General features: G+C 38.5%; 1 protein-coding gene across 1 annotated transcript in view; it reads left to right on the top strand.

Moving 5' to 3' along the window:
• NCKAP5 (NCK associated protein 5) overlaps positions 1-24,414 on the top strand; it is a 1,037,899-nt gene that overhangs the window by 320,119 nt on the left and 693,366 nt on the right. The window contains exon 3 of the mRNA XM_005676205.3: positions 6,043-6,116. Within this exon, the coding sequence (XP_005676262.2) occupies positions 6,043-6,116 (74 nt within the window). The remainder of the gene's footprint in view (positions 1-6,042; positions 6,117-24,414) is intronic.

Genomic DNA, 24,414 nt, shown 5'->3' with positions numbered 1-24,414 from the left:
GGATAATATTACAATGAATATTGACACCAAGGACAATGGGAATATAGTATATGTTTTTCTTCTAGCTTGCACGCATGTGTGCTAAGTTGCTTCAGAAATCTTTCTCCAAGGTCTCCCAGTGTCCAGTCTCTCAGGTACATTGGAGAGGTGTGTTATACTGAGGTAAACTTTTGCCATTCCCCTTCTTTTTGCCTGTGGCTTTGATACTCTGGAATATTGGAGCTTGTGTTAAGAACATTCAGTGTGTGCTTTATACTCAAGCTGGCACTATACACACCATTGCTACAGCACTGTTCTGGCTGTGACTGTAATTCCAGCGTGCACCACTGCCAGCCCCACTGTGATCCTCCTCCATTGTTTCCTGGGAATTAATCTCCAAATGTCAATGATTCCCAGTAGAATAATTCTATTTTATTCTTACAGAATGATAGGTGTTTATTATTAGTTAACAAATCTTTCCAATTCAGGAGCCAGAATTGATAAATGTATAAGGTGCTGCCTAAATTCTCTTGGGCAGGGGAAAACATTTCATTTAACAGAAAGCACATGTAAGCATCATCTTTTCTTCTTTCAATTCATTTAAGTTAGTGTGTGTGTGTGTGTGTACATAGGGGTGGGGTATAGGCAATACCCAATAAATATGCAAGTAAGATAAACTGGATATTAGAAGTAAGCATGCCATGGAGAAAAATTAAGCTGAAAAGAAGGATGAAGAATTCATAGTTTTAGTTTTCCATTGTTTGTGGTTTAAGAGGTCATTATATTATAGCTATTTTTATGGACAATTGGGTAAAAATACCTTAAATGGAAGCACTCTGTCTGTGTTTGTTATTTGAAATAGCATTTATAGTTTAAATCATAATCCAGATATACCAAATTAACGGTTGAAAAGCTGTATTATTACTGTTAATCTCTAACTATCTGTTCTAAAATCCAACTATAATTGAAGAGCGTTGACTTACAAACCTTGAAGCTGAGTAAGAGAAGAGAAAATGCATATAACCTTCACCTTGTAAAGTGGTTTGCCTTTTGAGAAGAGGTTTGATCCTTTGGAAATGGCTCTGTTCACTGCTTGCCTTGTGTTATATGCTTAAACTGTTTTATTTAATCCTTACTATACCTCTTCAATTATTTATCTCTATGAAAAAAAGTAAGGTTTAGAGAGATTAAATGACTTGCCTGAGGGGGCACAGCTAGTAAATACAAAAACCAGGATTTGCACCTAAATCTCTTTGATCCAAAGATTATATTTGTAATAAACTTTAAGAGTCCACCTCTGACTTGAGCTAAGCAGAATAAGCAGAACACAGATCTCTTGGTTACTAGAGCTTGCACATGGTTTGGCCCCTGCCTTCCTGTCCAGGGAGGGCTTCCCTGGTGGCTCAGATGGTAAAGAATCTGCCTGCAATTCAGGAGACCTGGATTCGATCCCTGGGCAGGAGGATCTCCTGGAGAAGGGAATGGCTACCCACTCTAGTATTCTTGCCTGGAGAATTCCAAGGACAGAGGAGCCTAATGGGTTATAGTCCACGGGGTCACAAAGAGTCTGACATAACTGAGTGCCTCATACTCACTTCTTGTCCAACTTCTTTTTAGGCTACACACCTCAGGCTCTGTTCCCTGGCCCCACTGGCTTCCTGTTTTAAATACCACATTTGGGGGTCTTTGCTTATGCTGTTTCCTTTGCCTGTGGTGTTCTTCCCCCTCTTCCTTTCTCTATTTGTTTGCCTATTTCTCTATCAGGCCCTAGACCCAAAATTCATTTGCTCAGAATCCTCTTCCAGCCATGGTGTATAAAGGAGGTGCCCTCCCCACTTAAAGTCCTTCCTATTATCTGTTATTTCCTTCCTAGCAGTTAGCCAACCTGAAATCAATCTGATCGCTTCCTTGTTATGTATCTCTCTACAGAATGTAAGCTCTCTGAGGGCAGGTATTTTTTTCCTCTTCAGTTCAGTTCAGTTCAGTCGCTCAGTCGTGTCCAACTCTTTGCGACGCCATGGATCGCAGCACGCCAGGCCTCCCTGTCAATCACCAACTCCCGGAGTTCACTCAGGCTCACATCCATCCAGTCAGTGATGCCATCCAGCCATCTCATCCTCTGTCATCCCCTTCTCCTCCTGCCCCCAATCCCTCCCAGCATCAGAGTGTTTTCCAATGAGTCAACTCTACGTATGAGGTGGCCAAAGTACTGGAGTTTCAGCTTTAGCATCATTCCTTCCAAAGAAATCCCACGGCTCAGCTCCTTCAGAATGAACTGGTTGGATCTCCTTGCAGTCCAAGGGACTCTCAAGAGTCTTCTCCAACACCACAGTTCAAAAGCATCAATTCTTCGGTGCTCAGCCTTCTTCACAGTCCAACTCTCACATCCATAAATTCAGACTTGAAGAAAGTAGGGAAAACCACTAGACCATTCAGGTATGACCTAAATCAAATCCCTTATGATTATAAAGTGGAAGTGAGAAATAGATTTAAGGGCCTAGATCTGATAGATAGAGTGCCTGATGAACTATGGAATGAGGTTCGTGACATTGTACAGGAGACAGGGATCAAGACCATCCCCATGGAAAAGAAATGCAAAAAAGCAAAATGGCTGTGAAAAGAAGAGAAGCGAAAAGCCAAGGAGAAAAGGAAAGATATAAGCATCTGAATGCAGAATTCCAAAGAATAGCAAGAAGAGATAAGAAAGCCTTCTTCAGCGATCAGTGCAAAGAAAGAGAGGAAAAGAACAGTATGGGAAAGACTAGAGATCTCTTCAAGAAAATTAGAGATACCAAGGGAACATTTCATGCAAAGATGGGCTCGATAAAGGACAGAAATGGTATGGACCTAACAGAAGCAGAAGATATTAAGAAGAGGTGGCAAGAATACACAGAAGAACTGTACAAAAAAGATCTCCAAGACCCAGATAATCACGATGATGTGATCACTCACCTAGAGCCAGACATCTTGGAATGTGAAGTCAAGTGGGCCTTAGAAAGCATCACTACGAACAAAGCTAGTGGAGGTGATGGAATTCCAGTTGAGCTATTTCAAATCCTGAAAGATGATGATGTGAAAGTGCTGCACTCAATATGCCAGCAAATTTGGAAAACTCAGCAGTGGCCACAGGACTGGAAAAGGTCAGTTTTCATTCCGATCCCAAAGAAAGGCAATGCCAAAGAATGCTCAGACTACCACACAATTGCACTCACTTCACATGCTAGTAAAGTAATGCTCAAAATTCTCCAAGCCAGGCTTCAGCAATACATGAACCGTGAACTTCCTGATGTTCAAGCTGGTTTTTGAAAAGGCAGAGGAACCAGAGATCAAATTGCCAACATCTGCTGGATCATGGAAAAAGCAAGAGAGTTCCAGAAAAACATCTATTTCTGCTTTATTGACTATGCCAAAGCCTTTGACTGTGTGGATCACAATAAACTGTGGAAAATTCTTCAAGAGATGGGAATGCCAGACCACCTGACCTGCCTCTTGAGAAATCTGTATGCAGGTCAGGAAGCAACAGTTAGAACCGGACATGGAACAACAGACTGGTTCCAAATAGGAAAAGGAGTATGTCAAAGCTGTATATTGTCACTCTGCTTATTTAACTTATATGCAGAGTACATCATGAGAAACACTGGACTGGAAGAAACACAAGCTGGAATCAAGATTGCCAAGAGAAATATCAATAACCTCAGATATGCAGATGACACCACCCTTATGGCAGAAGGTGAAGAGGAACTAAAAAGCCTCTTGATGAAAGTGAAAGAGAAGAGTGAAAAAGTTGGCTTAAAGCTCAACATTCAGAAAACGAAGATCTTGGCATCCGGTCCCATCACTTCATGGGAAATAGATGGAGAAACCGTGGAAACAGTGTCAGACTTTATTTTTTTAGGCTCCAAAATCACTGCAGATGGTGATTGCAGCCATGAAATTAAAAGACGCTTACTCCTTGGAAGAAAAGTTATGACCAACCTAGATAGCATATTGAAAAGCAGAGACATTACTTTGCCGACTAAGGTCTGTCTAGTCAAGGCTATGGTTTTCCCAGTGGTCATGTATGGATGTGAGAGTTGGACTGTGAAGAAGGCTGAGCGCCAAAGAATTGATGCTTTTGAACTGTGGTGTTGGAGAACTATATCTATGAAGTTAGAACAGCACATGACATATAATAAGTGTTGAAAAAATTTGAAAGAAGACTGGATGGGTGACCTTGAAGTTTATATATTCGCCTCTACTTAGAAACACTGTCTTTAAAATTTTTTCAAAGGATGTTTTTGAAAATATCTTTAAGAATTTTGAGTGTTCCTATCATGTTTAAACCTTGATCAAGATACTTAATAGCGTTACCACAAACCATTGCAACTTCCTGCAGCAACAGATTTCTGCTTTGCTTTTCATGTCAATGGTCTTGTTTAAATAACTCAACTGAATGTGCATATTAATAAGAATATAACTCTTCGGCTAATTTTCTGCAATAGAATTATGGAAAACTATTAAAATAGTTTTGCTAGATAAGGACTGGGGATGCCCTCCAGTCTAACTGAAATATTGTAGAAAGGTGAAAAGGCTTTTCCAAGGCTACATAGGTCCAGAAACTTGAACAGAGCCCTTCCTATTACATAAGGTCAGCTCCTACTGTGTGTCTTCTACTCCCCCACCTATGATAGTCAATATTTTTATAGAAACAACTGATTTTATATAGTATTCCATCAAAATAAAAATGTTTTTAAAAGGTATCAATATTAATCTGAGTTCCTAGTTTATCTTAAATCCATAAGATATAAAATGGTAACTTTCATGGGTACCTTAACACTGAAATCACTGCACACTCTTCTGTCTAAGGCTGCTGTGATGTAGACACAGAGGCCTGTGGGCTCCTCAAAGAGAAAGGGAAAGAAGTATTAGGTTCAGGATGAAATAAATTATACAAGTTTTCATTGTTGTTGTTGTTGTATTTTTCTACATAGTTAGCAATTAAAATGACTGTATGTGAACCTCATATTCAGGAATCACAAATTTTAAAATAATTAGGTTCAATAACCTACAGATTCTATGAGCAGTTCTCATGTAATGAAGGAATCCCTCATTTTTTGGAGATGTTTCTTGAAAACCTAATTTGATTTACACAAATTTATGAGTATTTCTGAACAAGATAAAGCTTGCCTTTATATCTTCTTAGAAGCCAAAGATTGGTTTTCTAAGGAAATAAATAAGATAAAAAGAAAAAAAAGGAAACTCAAGAACAAATTGCATTGTTCATATAAGGAAATGAAGGAAAAATAAACATGTGATTCATCAATATAAACGATATGCCCAGTGAAGGAGGGCAATGAATATGTAGTTTCTATGTAACTCAAAAATAGTGTTTTTGTTAGAAAGTGATTTGTGTAAAATCAGTATAATCAAGACCTGCACTACCTACTTTATTCCTTGTTTTCTAAGGTTGGCTCAATTCCCACTCCCCCACAACCCCATATTTTTATATGGGAAAACATATAAAACATGGCTTTCCAGGGGGTGCAGTGGTAAAGAATATGCCTGCCAATGCAGGAGATGGAAAAGATATGGATTCCATCCCTGGGTCAGGAAGATCCCCTGGAGTAGAAAAATGACAACCTGCTCCAATATTCTCACCTGGAAAGTACCATGGACGTGGGAGCTTGGTGGGCTATAGTTCATGGGGCCTTAAAGAGTCACACAATTGAGCAACTGAGCACACAGCACACATACACATAAAATATAGTGTAAATGACTATGAAATTTGGCTTTTCTCTGTGATTAAGAGGATTTTTATGCTGACTTGATAGAACTCCAGTTATCCATTTTTTCATTTATGGAACCATCACAGGATATGGGGGAAATTTTATTTGTCCCCAAATGACAATGCATATAAGTCATAGAAGCATCTGTTCCTACAAATGAGAGGGACCAAGGGAATTATCTTGTCCAAAATTGTCCTGTAGAGATAAAGATGGTCTTAGAACCCTGATGCCTATGGTAAAGAGGTGTTGTCTTTGCCTTTGTCTTTGGTGTAATGCAGCTTTATTTTTCTATGTACAGGAATACATGGACTCCAACAAATACATTGAACATCTGTTAAATCAACTGGAGGAGCAACACAGAAGTCTCTGGAGGTGAGTTAAATCTACTTCTTAACTTAATAGGTGCATCTATAGCTTTAATCTTGATCACAGAAGCATGAAGTTGGCAAAAGGTCTCTTCTTCTACTTGGTGGCCAAAAGCACCTTTGGGGGCAAAAATCAGCAGAGGCTACCTAAAGAGTTCCATTCCTTTAATTAAAGTAGAACAGTGGTGTCAAAAGTTGTCCTTGAGTGAAGGACTTGCTCAGAGCTTGGAAGATGGTAGAAATCATAACACTTGCCAAGGTCAAGGAATGCATTTGTCCACGGCCATGCAACAAGCTTATATTGTAGAAAAGAAAGTGAAAGTGAAGTCACTCAGTCGTGTCTGACTCTTTGCGACCCCATGGACTGTAGCCTACCAGGCCCCTCAGTCCATGGGATTTTCCAGGCAAGAATACTTGTATTCTTGTAGAAATTAGAACCCAAATCCTCTGGCCTTTGCCTGCCTAAATATTATTTATGTTTTTCTATAATTGAAAGGTTGAGAACACTTCTGCTTAAAATTTCTGCTTCTTTTTATATTAAAAAATACATATTTCAAGAATGCTGTTATATAGGTCCCCCATGTTTGGTTTGGTTTTTGTTTTATGTGATGGATTCTAACTCCAGGTATGAAAACATCTGCAGGTAAACTGGAAAAAGAGGAGAGTATTACATAAGTATTATATAAGTTTTCCCAAGTAACTCATTCCCTGAGGCTTCTAGGGAATGGAGATTATTGTGACAGGATTATCTAGATCTTTAAAGTCCATGTGGCCATGTTTTTGCCAGTGCTAGTATGGACTCTGAATTCCACTTACTAAATTCCTATAGTTCTTGTTATCTGGAATAAATATGTTAGTGCTTAATTACATGATACCTTACACTGCATCAGAATTAATGAATATAATTAGCTTCCTCTCTAAGGGGTCAATAAGCCCCAAAAGTCCTTTATGTCTTATCTCCTCATGGCATGGAGGCCAGTTCCCCCTCTGTGAAGAAGTGAAGTGATGTCACTCAGTCATGTCCGACTCTTTGCAACCCCATGGACTGTAGCTTACGAGGCTCCTCTGTCCATGGAATTTTCCAAGCAAGAGTACTGGAGTGGGTTCCCATTTCCTTCTCCAGGGGATCTTCCCGACCCAGGGATTGAACCCTGGTCTCCCACATTACAGGCAGACACTTGACCCTCTGAGCTACCAGGGAAGCCTCCCTCTGTGCACAAAGATATTAGGGAGGTAAGTATGACCTAACCATGTGGCTTTCTTGCCCAACCTCATCCAAATCCATTTTACTCAATTGTTCTGCTCTGATGTTAGTTTTCCTACTAGGAAACATGTTGTTCAGTCTCTAAGTCACGTCCGACTCATTGTGAAACTAGAAAACGTGTCGGTGGTTATAGTAACAGACAATATTCTATTTTCTACCTACAAGAAAACTGCTAATAGAATACAACAAAACTGTACAATTTTTAAGTCCACTTGTCACTAAAAGACACATCAGTTAACTTTATATAAATTGATGCAATATTTGTTAGATTTGATTTTGAGATCTATAACTTGGTGATACAGTTTTCTTTTGAGAACGAGTGTGTAGCAATAGCAATATATTTATGGCTATATGCCTTTTAAATTATATTTTCCATAGATGTACTGCAAAGTATATTTAACTGAGTTGTAACATTTTCTTTAAACTATTTGTATAAAATAAGTTCCCCCATCTTTCCAAAGAAAAATATATGAATGATGAATACCATCTGATGAATAAATTATACTTTATTTATAATTTGGTCAGTGTGTTTTATATACATTTTTGAAGAGGAATAATAGTTTCACACATTTTTGAATCAAAAACCCTGCATGGGAAAGGATATTGTCCTGCTTTTTTAAGGTAATTAATAAAAACCTTTGGTTTTCTCTGATATGATTAAATTAAAATCTCTTTTCAGGTACAGACATCACCTAACCTAAAGTAAGAGCTCAGATTTTTGTGGGCAATCACAGCTATTTTCCTTCAGAAATAGAATTTTGCTAGTAAAGAAGCAAAGGCTTACATATAGTCACAAGATCTAATAGAAAAGCTTTATTTGAATAATAATAAAGGGCAATAATGATATTTGAATAGTCAGAATAACAGTGAGGAAATGGAAATGGTAGTATTGAAATGAAAATGAAAACCAATAATAGTAGATTTACATACTATTTATTGAATCATGAAATTATACTTGATTATATTTTGTAAACAGATCCTGACTGACGCATAGTGATAGGCTTTCTGATGCTTATTACAATATCACAACTTCAACTACAACCAAATAGTTTATGGTCAAAGACTTATGAGTGACAGTGAGCAGTGGGGGACTTTTTTTTCTGTTTATGATTGAATATTTAAAATGCTTTTTTGAGTTAAGGTAGACTCTATGATATGCCGAGGACCATGGCATACCACAAACATAAGCACAGCTAAAGTGTCTGAAGTCAAACAAACATTCCCATAATTCAGTATATATGTTTTCTGATTTTTATTGTGCATTTGATTTGTAGTTGTTACAACTTTTGTGTAGCTGTTACAACTTTTGTTGATGTTGATATTAACTAAATGGTCTTCCATTTATACTTAACCTATAACTTAAAAATTCTGAATATTTTTAAAAGATTATTTTGATGTGAACTGTTTCTAAAGTCTTTATTGAATTAGTTACAATGTTGCTTTAAAAAAATGTTTTTGTTTTTTGGCTACAATGCATGTGAGATTTTAGCTCCCTGACTAGGGATCAAACCCACACCCTCTACATTGGAAGGGGATGTCTTAACCACTAGACCACCAGGGAAGTACCAACTTTGAGTATTTTGATCTTCCAACAATAATATTAGTCAGCATTAATTTATGGCCACAGTCTTTGAGGACTGATCAAAAGAAGATATACGTCATACTGTTATTGCCTCTTGCTTAATGATAGAAGAATTGGACAAATGGTAGAAGATTGGATATAAGAATGAAAAGTCTTATTTTTGTGAAGGAATCTCATAGTCTTTAACAGGCTTTAGTCATTTTTTATAGCATAACCATGTGCTGTGACACAAATATATTGTTGTAATCATACTCTCAAGATAACTGGTTATTTTGGGGTCCTGTTTAGTATTGTGCTGAAATAGACCTATAATCTACTCTAGGTTTTCAAACTGTTAAGGAATTTGTGGAGTTCAACTATAGCTGTCTGGCAAAGAGCATTTAGCTCAATTAATGTTTTGATATCAGCAGAAGAAAACTTCTGTGAATTTATCTGAAGAAGAGGGTGGATTGGGGATCTAGAACCTAGTCTAAGACTTGAGTACAAATCTGGGCGCATTTCAATTGCTCTGCCTCTCCCTGCCTGATAAGAAAAAATAAACATACCCAGCAACAACTTATTTATAAGTTGATGTTGAAATGTGATCATATATTTTTGTATGTTTATTTGTTTTAATGAGGAAAGTTAAGATTAGGAGAAAAAGGCTCTTTTGTACTTAATGATTCTTATATCATCTGTTACTATTTCTGATTTGACTAAATATATCTGTGACTGACAAGAAGGAGTGTGAGAAAACAACTGCTGAGACTTTCTCCTGATATTTGACAGAAATCTTTATCCATTTGCAGCCTTAGATTAAGAGTTTAGAACAAACACAAACAGTTGGAAAATACAAATGGGATTCATGAATATTTATGGTGTTAATTACTCTTTCATGTCACATATGTGAAATTACGTATGACAAATAGAGGCAGCATAACACTGTAGAAATGGAAATAAGACTGGATTGGAGGTTTTGGAGGCGTAGACTCTGGTCCTGGTCTGTCCAAAGTGATTACTGGGTAACATCTCTGAGACAGAGTTTCCTTAGGTATAAAAAGAAGGTATCAATATAGCTAGTATTTAAGATAACTGAGCACTGAGATTATATGAAGCATACAATATCTAAAATAGCATTACCTATAAATAACATGTACTGATCTGTATAATCTTTTTTCTCTAATACTTATACAGCTGGATCATGTAGAATTTAATATATGTCATAAAAGGCTTCGAAGAATCTGTAGAAATGCCTAATATAATAGATCCCTAATGACTTGTGGGGCTTCCCAGGTGGCTCAGTGGTAAAGAATCCACCTGCAGTGCAGGAGATGTGGATTTGATCCTGGGTCCAGAAGATCCCCAGAGAAGGAAATGGCAGCCCACTCCAGTATTCTTGCCTGGGAAATCCATGGACAGAGGAGCCTGGTGGGCTATGGTTCATGGGTTGCAAAAGAGTGAGACACGACTTAGTGACTAAACAACAACAGCTTGCCAGTGAATGAACCAGATAATGTCAAAGTATTCATTTCAGATTTTCAGAGTTTGAGTTAGAGACAGAGTTATCAATAGCCTCTAAGTAAGTGAAGAATAAGTAGGTTTCAAGGCCAAAATTAAATGACAAGATCTGGTGAATGCACAGTGCCAATTTCCAACCGACAGATGCCAAAGCGAAGCCTCATTGGAACAAGCTGTATTTAGGCTAGAGTTTCTCAGTTAAGGCACTCTTGACATTTGTGGACCAGGCACGCCACTACAGGGGCCACAGGCTCAATCCCTGGTCAGGGGCCTGAGATCTGTCATGCTGCATGGAGTAGACAAAAAATAGACTAAAAAGAAAAGATTTTGCTTTAATTGTAGAACTTTTCAGAGCCATTTATATTGCTAATGTGTTATGCATATCAAATATAGACTATAAAATATAATTTTCACTTCTTAAAAAATATTTCCCAATCCTATTTTTCTTGGAGCATCTACTCTGACTAAAGGTCTAAGGAATATATTTTGGGAAATGGTGACTTATCTAGTTTGGTAGCCAAATATACAAAAACATAGTTGCATCTCTTTCTTCATCTTTCTCCCCTTACTTCACAGGTATGGGATGGGTACCTGTGAATGGTAGTTTGTAAAAAGAAGCAAATGGTATGGGTAGTTTGTAAAAGAGATGGGAAGTTTGTAAAAGAGAAGCAAATAGTGTGAGAAGTCTGGGTTATTGATAAAAGAGGAAAGTCAACCCCAAGTTCTGAGGGGCAGTCAAAGTATCAATAATACCACATTCCAAGAATCTGAAGAACCATTGATCACAAGCAATGTTTGCCCTGGTAAAGCACAGAACTTGTGTTTCCCAGAGGAATAAATGTTGGTTGCCTACATCACCAAGAGGAAGAAAACACTTCACTGAAAAGCATGTAGAGATCTCTGGGTGCAATAAGAGTCCCTAGGATCCATCCTTCCAACAATAAAATGATAGTTTCAGTGCATCCAAAAATCTTTAAAGTAGGCTTTTGCATTCTGCCTTATTTGTGATTCTTAATATAAGGGAAGAGATAGAAAAAAATATTGGGCAAGAGCTTTGTTTCCATTCCCACCATGATTCAACATGCTGCCTACCTAAGCAGAGTGAAGACTGCCGTGAAATGATGCACATCCCAAATAGTCTTTACGTTCTCCATAATTCTGACGTATTTATACATTTTGGGGTGAAGGTAATTGGCCCCAGTGCCTAAAGTTTCCTTTAGCAGTAATCCCTGTTTCTGTAAAATGTGAGTGACATTAAAGTTGCTTACTGAGAGGCGACATGCTATCATTCTATCTCTAGGAAAAGATCATCCTTTGCTACCATGTTATACAGAAATTGTCTTGTAGCTGTAAAATAGAGTTAAGAGGCAAAAGCACACACAGCCTGAGAAAAGTCAAGCCCAGAACTTCTTGGAGATTTGCCTTCTGTGTATTTTGGTGCTTAGAATCAAATTATCCAGGCATCTTAAGAATTAGCACGTCTCTATCCTCAAGGGGTTAATTTATATAGACCAAAGTGATTCCAAGTATTATACAGGTTGCCTTTGGTATAATCATAGACTTCCACTGGGAGAGCTTAATTGGCAACAAGTAAAATTGCTCTGCATGAATTCTTAATGGTGGACACCAAATAAAATAAGAACTGTGATTTGTTTTTTAAAATCCCTTCAAGAGAAAAGGAGACTACCTCTGAGGGATAGACTGTGTAGCAAACAAAGAACTCAGTGCTCTCTGCTAGCAATAAAAGCAAAAGCTCATGCTAAGCCCACAGAATAATAGTGTACGCTTTCCCAGCTCTGCATCTTTCTCTCTGCTGAGGTCAAAGGAGACCAGGACTAGCAAGCTTTACAGTTTCTTCCCCTCCTCTCTGCCCTTGTGCTGGATTTCTAGTATATATCTGCATCCTCGGGGCAAGTGCAAGCATCAGGCCACCCTGGGAACCCATCAATGTCACTTCTCAATTACCCACCAGGGGTTGTTCCAGAGATGCAGACAGTCTCAGACCCCTGCCAAGATAAGAGTCTTGCCTTTAAGTCATGCCCTCTGCCCAGCACAAGGGAGAATAAATCAGGAAATCGGGTATTGTCACATGCTTCAGTGGTTATGTCATCCATGACGGTGGTGGGGAAGGCTGTGGGCTGAGATGTATCCCCAAGGACTCTTATTATAGACTGATGGTGCTGCTTTAGGTAAACAAGGGAGCATGTAGGCTTCTTCTCAGAGCTCCGAGACTCTGGCTGAACTAACAGCTTTATCTTTAAGGTGACTTTTGTTCAGTAACAGAAGGGGCTAATAGAGCTAAATCCAGAAAGGTATCCGATTGATTGGAAGATTGCCCAGGTTCATCATGCTTCATGCTTTGCTCCTCAGTTGTGTCTGTTTCTTTGCAACCCCATGGACTGCAGCCCACCAGGTTCCTCTGTTCATGGGATTCTCAAGGCAAGAATACTGAAGTGGGTAGCCATTCCCTTAGCCTGGTTCTCCTGCATTGCAGGCCTGATTCTTTACCCCATAAGTCCCCAGGGAAGCCCGCCCAGGTTCATATTTGACATTTACTTTAGGACTGATCAACATCATTGTTGATTTAGGTGGCCGGTGTATGGTCTGCATGTTTGTCTACTTTGAGAGTTGCCTAGTATTTGAATCCAAGTTATCCAAGGCAAAGAGATTACCAAAAATGCCAGAGTGAAACTCTACACCAACTTTACAGATACATGATTTACTTATTAAACCTGTCCACCCTTAAAAAGGCTGTGCTAATCCATCAGAGAATATAGTTAGGTCTCAACTGAATAAATGTATAAAATAAACTATTTAAAACCTATGGGTTTTATCTTTGCCTATTCACTACAAATCTTGTTTGAAAGAAAAATTCACATCCATTTATCAAGACTGTTCCACCCCCAGGCTAAGTGGAAGACTCTGTAAAACACTTTATATGAAACAGTCCTTCAAAAGACCAAAGGTTTCCCCAAGGAGCTGATGGTTTGATCTGAGTCCTGAGTAGGAGCAGGTCTAGAAGCATGAGGACAGATGAAGAATTGGTTATTGACTAGATTGAATTTGGGCTGCCTTTAAGACCTTTGAGTATAACTATATGTAAGATCTTTGATGAGGGATTCAGGTCTAGAGCTCTTTATAGTTAATACGTAAAACAGTATAGATAGAGGCATTCGATTAACCTACAAGGACATAAAACTGCCCTCTGCTATAACTGGGGACACATCCCCACATTAAAGATGGATTTATTGCAGCCATGGGAAGCTTGAGTTGAATAATATTGTACAAGTAGGTCTGTAGAGGATCTGAAAATTATTCTACTTCTAGTTTAAATAAGTTTGTGCTCTTCAAGAAATATTCTTAAAGTGCCAAAAAATATTTCAACATCAATAAGATTCAGGGGTGACCCAGAGAAATTTACTACTATGTAATCTGAAAACATTTGACTTAAAAACACATTTGTTATTTTTAGATCCATGCTTATCTTAATATGACAGCCAGGAACCTAATGTGATTTATTTATGTGAAATTAAAATAAAAAGCCTCAAGCAAAAGGCATTTTGTAGATTTATTGGGGGTAATAAAGATCACAAATATTCCCTACTAAGTTGAAAGAAGAAAAACTCCAGCAGGCGATGATATAAATGACCTACTAGACATAAATGCATGTGTTGAAGCTGACGTGCACCCACAGTAAAGAATGACAAAGTGTCTTTTTTTTTCTAGAAGGAGGAATAAAATGGGTAATTTACCATGGCATCCTATTTAATTTTAATTTTAATGGAAAAAGAATCACCAACTTGTTAGTGCATGAGCATACTTGTGACTCTCCCCACCCCCAAAGAGATTGATTGTTAGGATATAACTCTACGTATCTCTCTACATGTGTAACTCCGGAGTTTAAAGGAGTAAATTTATTTGTTTTTGCTTACCCTCTATTCTTTTTGTGGCTTCTGTGTTCAGAGGCCTGGAAGGGAGTTCTAGAACCCACCTAAATCCTTCAATTCTAGGGAGAGATGTTAGAGCTTCTATGAAGAGAGAAAATACAAACTGCACATCTTAATCCTACGCTGCTCCATTAGCCAGCTTTTACTAGCAGAGGACACCATTCACTTAGGCCCAAGGGAGGCCCTGGTTCTTGCTCTATCCCTTTACCCCGCTTTTACTAGCAGAGGACACCATTCACTTAGGCCCAAGGGAGGCCCTGGTTCTTGCTCTATCCCTTTACCCCTCCCCCAAGCTAATGAGAAAGACACTTCAACAAAATAATCCAAAATGTAACACTGGCTCTATCCACACCTTCAATGACTTCTATACCAGTTCCAAGCATGAAGCTCTCAGTCACACACTGTCTTATTTTTTCATGCATGCGCATGCTTATGCTCAGTAGCTCAGTCATGTCTGACTGTTTGTGATTCCATGGACTGTAGCCTACCAGGCTCCTCTGTCCATGGAATTTTCCAGGCAGGAATACTGGATCAAGTTGCCATTTCCTACTCCAGGGATCTTTCCAACCCAGGGATCAAACCTGCATCTCCTGTATCTCCTGCATTGGCAGGCAGATTCTCTACCACTGAGCCACCTTATTCCCCTAAGGTTTTTGGCTTGTAAAACCAAATCTTTGGGTATCTCATCTCTCTCATAGTGCTTATCATAAGACATCCAACTTCAAACCTAACATTTCACGTAGCCTGAAAACAGAGAGACAATTGGTTGTATGTTCTAATCATCTTTGTACCTAAGAGACTTAGCATGTGATAGGTCCTCAAAACACTTTTCTTAAGCCATTGAAGGAATTGATGTTGATTCAAGAAGAGAAACTATTAATGGTTCATGTGTTCATTAGGGATGAGTCTGCCTTTATTGGTGAGTCCATTGCAAGGAAAAGATCAAGCAAGCATAGCAAAAGGTCCTTTGTTTCAGTGCTGTACCAGTGCTGAAAGGGATCCGTAGTTTCAAGATAGTTCCTCTTAGAAAGGTAAAGATGGGATACTTCATGAAGATGTGAACATATTGCTTTTGCTATATAAAGCTAGGAAGAATGCTTGCTTCACTAGACTTTTATGTTATGCTTTTTAAAAAATTCAATCATAAAATAAGTTTGGAGACATGTCCTGTCTGCATGTTGTGTCACTGGGCATCATAGGAAAGGTTCCAACCAGTAACAATAATCAAATGTGTATTTCTGTCCATAATTTTATTCCCATTATCTACCAGTTGTATCTTGGGCTGCAAACAACATTTTCAATAGACACAATGAAAGAATTTCTCATAATTTTTAAAGAGTAGGACTAAGAGACTATGAGAGGTTAAAAAAAAATCCATGGTAAAAATCTAGGCCTTCAATAATTTATCACCTTGAATAAAATGAAAAAATTGTAGAAAAATTGAAGACAATAGATCGTTACTTTTAAAGATAGAATTGATAAGATACACACTGCTGTACATAAAATATATAAACAGTAATGACCTATAATGACCTTCTGTATAGCACAGGGAACAATATTCAATATCTTATAATACCCTATAATGGAAAAGAATCTGTAAAAGTGTATGTGTGTGTGTGTATATATATATACACACATATATATAGAAACCTATATATATAGAAGCCTATATATAAGCTTATATAGCCTACATATATATATATAGGTTTCCCAGGTGGCACTAGTGGTAAAGAACCCACCTGTCAATGCAAGATACATAAGAAACATGGGTTCTATCCCTGAGTCGGGAAGATCCCCTGGAGGAGGTAACCCACTCCAGTATTCTTTCCAGGGAAATCTCATGGACAGAGGAGCCTGGCAGGCTACAGTCCATGGGGTCGCAAAGAGTCGGACGTGACTGAAGTGACAGCGCACGCATGTGCACGCGCACACACACACACACACACATATATATACACATACGTATATAACTTTTATATATATATAAAAGCACACATTCATATATGTATCACTGTATAATATATATATAATACATATATTAAAAGTATATATAATAGATATGTACATATATATTAAAAAACTGAATCACTTTATTGTACATCAGAAACTACTACCACATCATAAACCAACAAATACTTTAATTAAAAAAAAATAAAAATAGAATTGGGGCTTGGCCTGAAAGTCTATAAAGTGGTACTGGCAGAGAAGACCTTAGAATTTCGTTAAGATGGACACACACTTGAAGTCAAGGTCATTCAGCATAGATAACAATGACATGGGCTGCCAAACAGAGGGCAAGTTTTCAAAGGATTAGTGGCATTAGTACAAAGTAAACAGATGAAAAAAGAGAGCAACTAACAGCTAAAAGTAAATTTCATTTTTATTAGCTTTCGGAGAAGGCAATGGCACCGCACTCCAGTACTCTTGCCTGGAAAATCCCATGGACGGAGGAGCCTGGTAGGCTGCAGTCCATGGGGTCGCTAAGAGTCGGGCACGACTGAGGGACTTCACTTTAGCTTTTCACTTTCATGCATTGGAGAAGGATATGGCAACCCACTCCAGTGTTCTTGCCTGGAGAATCCCAGAGACAGTGGGCCCCCATCTATGGGGTCGCACAGAGTCGGACACGACTGAAGCGACTTAGCAGCAGTAGCAGCAGCAGCAGCTAAGTGCTTTAGATAACAAATAAGGGGCACTTTTTATCTCCTAAACCTCCGATCTAGTCCACCTGGGGTGGTATGTGGTGGCACGCTGCCACAATCAGTGTCTCTGTTCTGACTGCTTGGTGAATGTGCTGTCCTGTTGAGAACTTTTTCAAATACTATCTCTGGCTCCTTCTCTGCAATGTGAAATTCATGTCCTGATTCTGACACTTACAGAGTGGTTTCTGAAAAAGCCCTTTAGACATCCAGGGCCTTGGTTTCCCACTGATAACAGGACAGGGTTAATCAGTGATTTCAGCAGTCTTTTCTTTAGGGTTAACAGTCTAATTATTATCAATTACCTTGTAGGTCAGCTGAAGGGTTGAGTGATGAAGACAGAAGAGAAATGATAGATCCACAGAATTACTGAAAGTTTGAAAGTGATAGAAAGTAACAGTTTTCCTTCTTGAAAGAAGGCAGCAAATTATTTTTATATGCCTGGTCTTCTTTCAGCTCTAACTCCTGGACTGTGTCTTGGCACTGAATCTTCCAAAGGTAGTAAAACAGCATGCTGGCAGACCCAGGGCACCAGAATAGAGTCAGAGTCTGTGACACTTTCAAAAGGCTTTGCAGGAAATTGTTCTATTGAATAATGTTTAAGTTTCCACAGAAGCTATGAGCACAGCATGGTGGAAAAAAAAAAAAACATGTCATTTGCTCATTATTTGAAAAATATGCCACTCTGAGGTTATGGTCCCTATTAAGGGAAACTGCACTGTCTTATGATGTCTCTTCAGTGTTCCCTAGAGATTCACAAAGTCATTGGCTAATTGAAAGCCAAAATGTGTATTTACCTGGGTTTATTCATTTTTATTATCTAATTGATTTTCCTGTATCTTGGCTTTGGAAATACATATCTGAGTGGGGTCAATTACAGACAGCCACTCTAAAAGAGAAATTCTTTGAGTCAGATACATAATTTAGGACTTTGGCCTTTGGAATCATTTGTTACCAAGATGACATAATTTAAACTGTACCAAAAGTTGCATCTATCCAAAAATACCTCTACCACTGGACTGCTTGGAATTCTCACGCTTGAAATAAAAGAAATTGGGTGTCCAGAAAAATCACTTCTGAAATCTGTACTTGCCACCTGAGGGAAGTTCCAGCTTTACTCTCTTAGATCCTGGTAGTATTCACCAAGGATTAGTTTGCCAATTAGGGAACTGTGGATATCTGAATCCTGGCTTTTTTTTTTTTTTTTTTTTTTTTTTAGCAAAGTCAAGCTCAGCATATTTAGAATTGAAGAAAGTCCTAGAGACATGTTAAGAGTACAAATCTAAGTATTTCTATTTCTAGCTATACATGTCCCTGTCAGCGCTGACCTTCTTTATTACTGATTATTCCTACACACACACTCCCTACTGTCAGTGTCTTATTCTAGTCACACACATCCTTCAAAGGAGAGCAGAGATCAGTTCAGTTCAGTCACTGAGTCCTGTCCAACTTTTTGAGACCCCATAGACTGCAGCACACCAGACTTCCCCATTCATCACCAATTCCCAGAGTTCACTCAAACTCATGTCCATCAAGTCGGTGATGCCATCCAACTATCTCATCCTCTATCATCCTCTTCTCCTCCTGCTTTCAATTTTTCCCAGCATCAGGGTATTTTCCAATGAGTCATTTCTTTGCATCAGGTGGCCAAAGTATTGGAGCTTCAGCTTCAGTGTCAGTCCTTCCAGTGAATATTCAGGACTGATTTCCTTTAGGATTGACTGGTTTTATCTCCTTGCAGTCCAAGGGACTCTCAAGAGTCTTCTCCAAACCATAGTCCAAAAGCATCAATTCTTTGGCATTCAGTTTTCTTTATGGTCAAATTCTCACATCCATACATGAATACTGGAAAAACCATAGCTTTTACTAGACGGATCTTTGTTGGCAAAGTAATGTCTCTGCTTTTTAATATACTGTCTAGGTTTTTCATAGCTTTTCTTCCAAGGAGCAAGCGATGGTCCTCCTAATCTATTACAACTCAGCACCTGGATTCCTCAGCCTCAGTCTGCCCAGGCTCCCTTTTTAAAATTCACCCTGAATTTGAGACTATACCACATATGTCCACATAATTGTTTGCATCTTGCAAAAACTCCAAAATTATTCCACATACCTCAGTTTTTATTCTATAGATATTTTCAGCACCTGGTCTTCTACTTCTTATCAAATGGTGGCTAAGCATAAGGTTGAACATAATAGGTGTTCAGCTAACACATACTAACTGATATTTCTTTGACAGGGGAATTGAAAGTTCTGTTCTGTACTGTGGCTGGTAATACTGTATCAAGAATACTTATTTCAGATGTCAGCTAAGAACATTAGAAACCAGAGAGTATCTGGAGGGTCTGAAGGAACTGCACATGTTTAACTTGACACATAGAGAACTAAGAGAACTCCCATATGACTCAACAATTCCACTCCCGGGTATGTAGCCAAAAAACAAAACCATTAATAAGAAAAGATACATGCATCCCAATATTCATGGCAGAATACAGTTGTCAAGATATGGAAGCAACCCAACTGTACATCAATAGATGAACGAGTAAAGAAAATGGTGTGTGTGTGTGTGTATGTGTGTATACACATATATATACACATATGTATACACACATATATCAGTCAGTTCAGTTCAGTTGCTCAATCGTGTCCGACTCTTTGTGACACACATATATAGACAATGGAATACTATTAAGCCATAAGAAAGAATGCAGCCTTGCCATTTTCAGCAACCTGGATGGTTTTGGAGGGTATTATGATAAGTGAAATAAGTCAGACAGAGAAAGGAAATGCTGTATGATATCACTTACATGTGGAATCTAAAAAATACAACACATTAGTAAATATAGCAAAAAAAAAAAAAGCAGACTCCTAGATGTAGGAAACAAACTAGTGGCTACCAGCTGGGGTGAGGAAGTGGGGAGGGGTAAGAGAGGGGTGGAAGATTAAGAAGTACAAGCTATGATGTATAAAATAAACTACAAGGATATTGTATGATACAGGAAATACAGTGACTATTTTATAATAATTCTACATGGAGTGTAATATTTAAAAACTATGAATCACTATATTATATACCTGTACTTCATATAATATTATACTTCAATAAAAAACAACTGCAGTGAGTTATCTTGTGGAGAAGAGATCAACAGTATCCTAGGATATTCAGGAGGGCAGGTACTAGTTATCCAGTTATCTATGTTAGAACCTGAGGGATGGCAACTCAGGGCTAAAAAGAAATGTTCTGATACATTCTGTTCTCTAACACTAAGGAGGGTGTTTGGAATAGTGAGCTCTGTGCCAGTACAAGTGTCCAGGCAGAGCCTGGGTGACTATCTTTCAGAGGTCGTGTCCAGGGGATTCTCCTTCCGTGGATGGGGAGAGGTCAGGTGCCTTTCGTGTTGGATAACTCATCATACAGCTTTTACTCTCTGGCCCTAACACCACCATCAGTATCTCTATTTGTAATGACTATTTCCTTGTCAGCCCTTTAAAATATTGACAGTTTGATCTGTCTGACCTCAGTCTTCACTTTTCCAAAGGAAGCAGGTTTGGTTCTTGCATTGCTCCTGATATAACTTACATTTCAGACCCCTCTTACACATGGCCACCTATGTGATTTATTTTAGTTTGTCAATATCCCTCTGAACATGTGGGTCTCTAATATAAACATAATATATTTGATTATGAGCAGATTACAAGTTCAATTTCAGTCATCCTTTGAGAGAGGGTTATTATTCAACTTTATGATTTTTATCCCAGTGGTATTAATTGTTAATAACCTTTACGCAAAATACCTAAAATTCCAGCATTGCATTACACATATCCAATTACTCTCTTGTGGACTCAAAGAATATAAATCATTATTTCAAGAAAGGACAAGGAGTGTTTTAAATTTAGAAAATCTGTTCTCTTTTTCTCCACTGTTCCATTACTCCCTGAATTTTGAAAATTGCTTTGTCCTGTTTCACATCTTTTTTTTTTTTCCAATGCCAAGGCTTTATTTATGGTTAAAGGGTCAGAGAAGAATTAATAATTACAAATAAATTAGGTCATTTCTGACCTTGGTAGAACTTTTATTGGATGATTACTCTGGTCTTCAGAGGGAAGAAGGGAATGAGGTTCAGATTATCGGTGCAATGAATAATTATTAATTTAACATTTAAAATCCCAAGGTTAAGGAACATTAGGAAGGATACTGCTAGGAAGATTAAACAAAACTCATGAGAAAGTATTTCCGAGCATAGCCAAAGTGAATGGAACTACTGGATACTTTGCTTATGACTGAGACAGAAGTTGAGCCTTGTAGATGTTGTCTGGGTTCAAATTTTGATTTTTTCCAATTTTCTGACAGTGTTGTGTGCATTTTAGGACTTCTCTGGCGGCTCAGTGGTAAAGAATCCACCTGTCAATTCAGGAGACACAGGTTTGATCCCTGGGTCAGGAAGATCCCCTGCAGAAGGAAATTGCAACCCATTCCAGTGCTCTTACCTGGGAAATATCATGGACAGAGGAGCCTGGCCGGCTACAGTGCATGGGGTCTCAAGAGAGTCAGACAGGACTTAGCGACCAATCAATAGCAACAACAGTGTGCATTTTACAGAGGCAGATGTCGCTCCCCCCGCTACCCATGGCCAGAGGGATGGGGATAAGGAAAGGTATCACTTTTTGAAGATACATTATCCTGTGAGTTTCAGATCATTTATTTTGGAAATCCAATTCCACTGCCCAGTCTTTGTGTGTGACCCCACCCCGAGGTTTATTTCTGGCCCATTTATGGTTGTAGCAGGAGAGTTTATTTTTTCTGGCTTGATGCTACACTATCATTATAGAGATTCCATTTCCAGGCCATTTTAAAGTAGAACGATTATCTCCTTCCTCCTAATTTTAAAGCCAACATTTGAAAATCACTTTCAGCTCTGGATAACAGCTGAAAAATGGCTGTGTGAAGCTGGCATTCATCTTTGTCAGAGTGGTAGAGATTTTGCCATAAATACAATGTAGATTATTTTTCCTGTCAAAAGGCTGCTAGTCATTGGAGTAAATTAATTAGCTGGGACTGTTGTCAGATGTGGATGTCCTGATACTGTCACAGAGAAGGAATGAGCTGAGGTTGGGTAAAAGGCAAAAAGCTGATTCCCATGTTAGCAGGACACATTCTGAGGAAGTCGTTTAGGGTAGCCTGGGAACATCATCCTGGAGACCTGATAGGTTTATGTGATAATGGACTTCTGACATTTCTGAGCCAATGACACCTTCTTTTTCCCAAGAAACATGCAAGTTAATTCTTTCAATAGTGGGTTGGAAACAGTAGTGTTCTAGATATAGGTCTAAAACAAGGCCATGCTATAATGTGGTGAGATTTTCTAATTGACACATGGATGCTTGTGTATGTTGATGGGAAAAACCACAAAAGGGTCAGGATGTCTGGAAGGTTTCCTGCTTTGCAGTTGAGGAAACCAAAGAAGAAAGTGTGGATAAATCCTTATGAAAACTTTCTCATGGGATTTCCAAGACCTGATTCTTCCTGTAAAGTTAGAATGTAGAAATATCCTTTATGCTCCTGTTTGGGAACAAGATATTTTAGATAGAGTTGTCATGGTTAACATATAGTCAAAAATTGGTTCCTTGAATGTCCATCTTCTGTTCAGAAACCCAATAGCCTAGCAGCTTCACATGGCATCCAAAATGAGGCATGTGGACACTTCACAGATGGAAGCAAGAACTGTCATGGTGCATCACGGTTCTGTGCTGCCTGTCTTTGGCGGAGTTGGCAAAGCAGCGCTTCTCTGATGTTCACTTCAAACACTGATAACATGACACAGACATTGCATTTTTTATTATGAGCTGTGATGGGCCCGTTGTTACCTGACATGAGCCATTCAGAATTTGTTTGTATTTCTGACTTCCTCTACCTTGCGTTTAAGTTCCATAAACATAATCCCTACCTTGTGCAGTAGGGCTTCCTTTTACATGGCTGAAACACACATAGATTGCAAGTAGTGACTCCTCCATTAGACATTTTGAATTTAATGAGTAATTCCATGTTTACTCTATTCATATTACTTACGTTCTTATAGACATAAATCACTTAGGTTCTGATACAGAACATTCCCAGAGAAACCACAGGAATAGCTCTGGATTCATGTTTGTTTTCTTGATTCTTTCATCTTCTAAAGCAGCTGGTACATTCAGTATTATAACAGTTCTAGTGTTGAGTCTGGCACTCTTGTCAATATGAGTAAGTCATTTGGTTACTGGACCTTCCGTCTTTGAAGCAGAACTTTGGACTGTGATTTCTTTTCAGCTCTATGATCTTTTGACCATCTAGGGAAATAGAGACTGTGGAGCTTACATTTCAAGACTACAGAAATAAAATTCAAATTAAATAGCCACTTTTATATTGTAATTACTATTTGGGGGAATAAATAGCAGGGAATTTTATAAATATAAATTGATTATGAAATGAGAACTTCTTAAGGTGCCTCTGAATTATTACCTGTGGGTCAAAAAAAGAGCTCCTTTTACTTTTTAAAATTTGTTTCTCCTCTACTCTCTCCAAGTAGTCACTTTTACCCATTTTATGGTCGTTCATGATATTTCATTAGCTTGGTATTCATTACATCCTTTGACTTTTATCCCTCTTCTTCTTTAAAATCTCAGTGAAAATGTTAGTTCTTCCAAAAAGTATTCCCTAAATATCTCCTGAAAATGGACCTTTCCTCCTTCTGTGTGCTCTTAAAATTTGGCATGTGTGTGCAGTACAGAATTTCTTTCATTCTGATTTATGCTATGCATGGGTTAGTAACTTTTCTGTGTCCCTTGTTATTAGCTCCTGGAAGAGGAAATCATGTCTGCTCTTCTCCTCACTTGGTGCCTAACAGTCCAGAATCGTTGGGCTATGTGCTGATGCAGGGGTGGTCATGGGTGGATGGTCAGGGGTGGATATCTGGCCATGGATTCAGAGCAGTTGTACTGCTGTGTGCTGTACCAGTGCTGAGTCAACAGCTCTGATAGGAACTGAACAATGCCATAAACCCACCATTTGCTATGTTCTACATAGGATGGGAGCTGACTGCACATCCTGCACACTGGTTCTTGGCTCACTGTCTCTTTCTTCCCATTTCTCTTCTTTTGGTATTACCTTTGCCCTTTCCAATGGGACTCAACCCCTGGTGGCTCAGATGGTAAAGAATCTGCCTGCAATGCAGGAGACTGGAGAAGGGAATGGCAACCCATTACAATATTCTTACATGGAGAATTCCATGGACAGAGGAGCCTGGAGGCTACCATCCATGGGGCTGCAAAGAGTCAGATACAAC

The sequence above is a fragment of the Capra hircus genome, chromosome 2, assembly GCF_001704415.2.
Source record: "Capra hircus breed San Clemente chromosome 2, ASM170441v1, whole genome shotgun sequence".
NCBI classification, from domain to species: domain Eukaryota; kingdom Metazoa; phylum Chordata; class Mammalia; order Artiodactyla; family Bovidae; genus Capra; species Capra hircus.
This window is presented reverse-complemented; position numbering and strand designations above follow the sequence as displayed.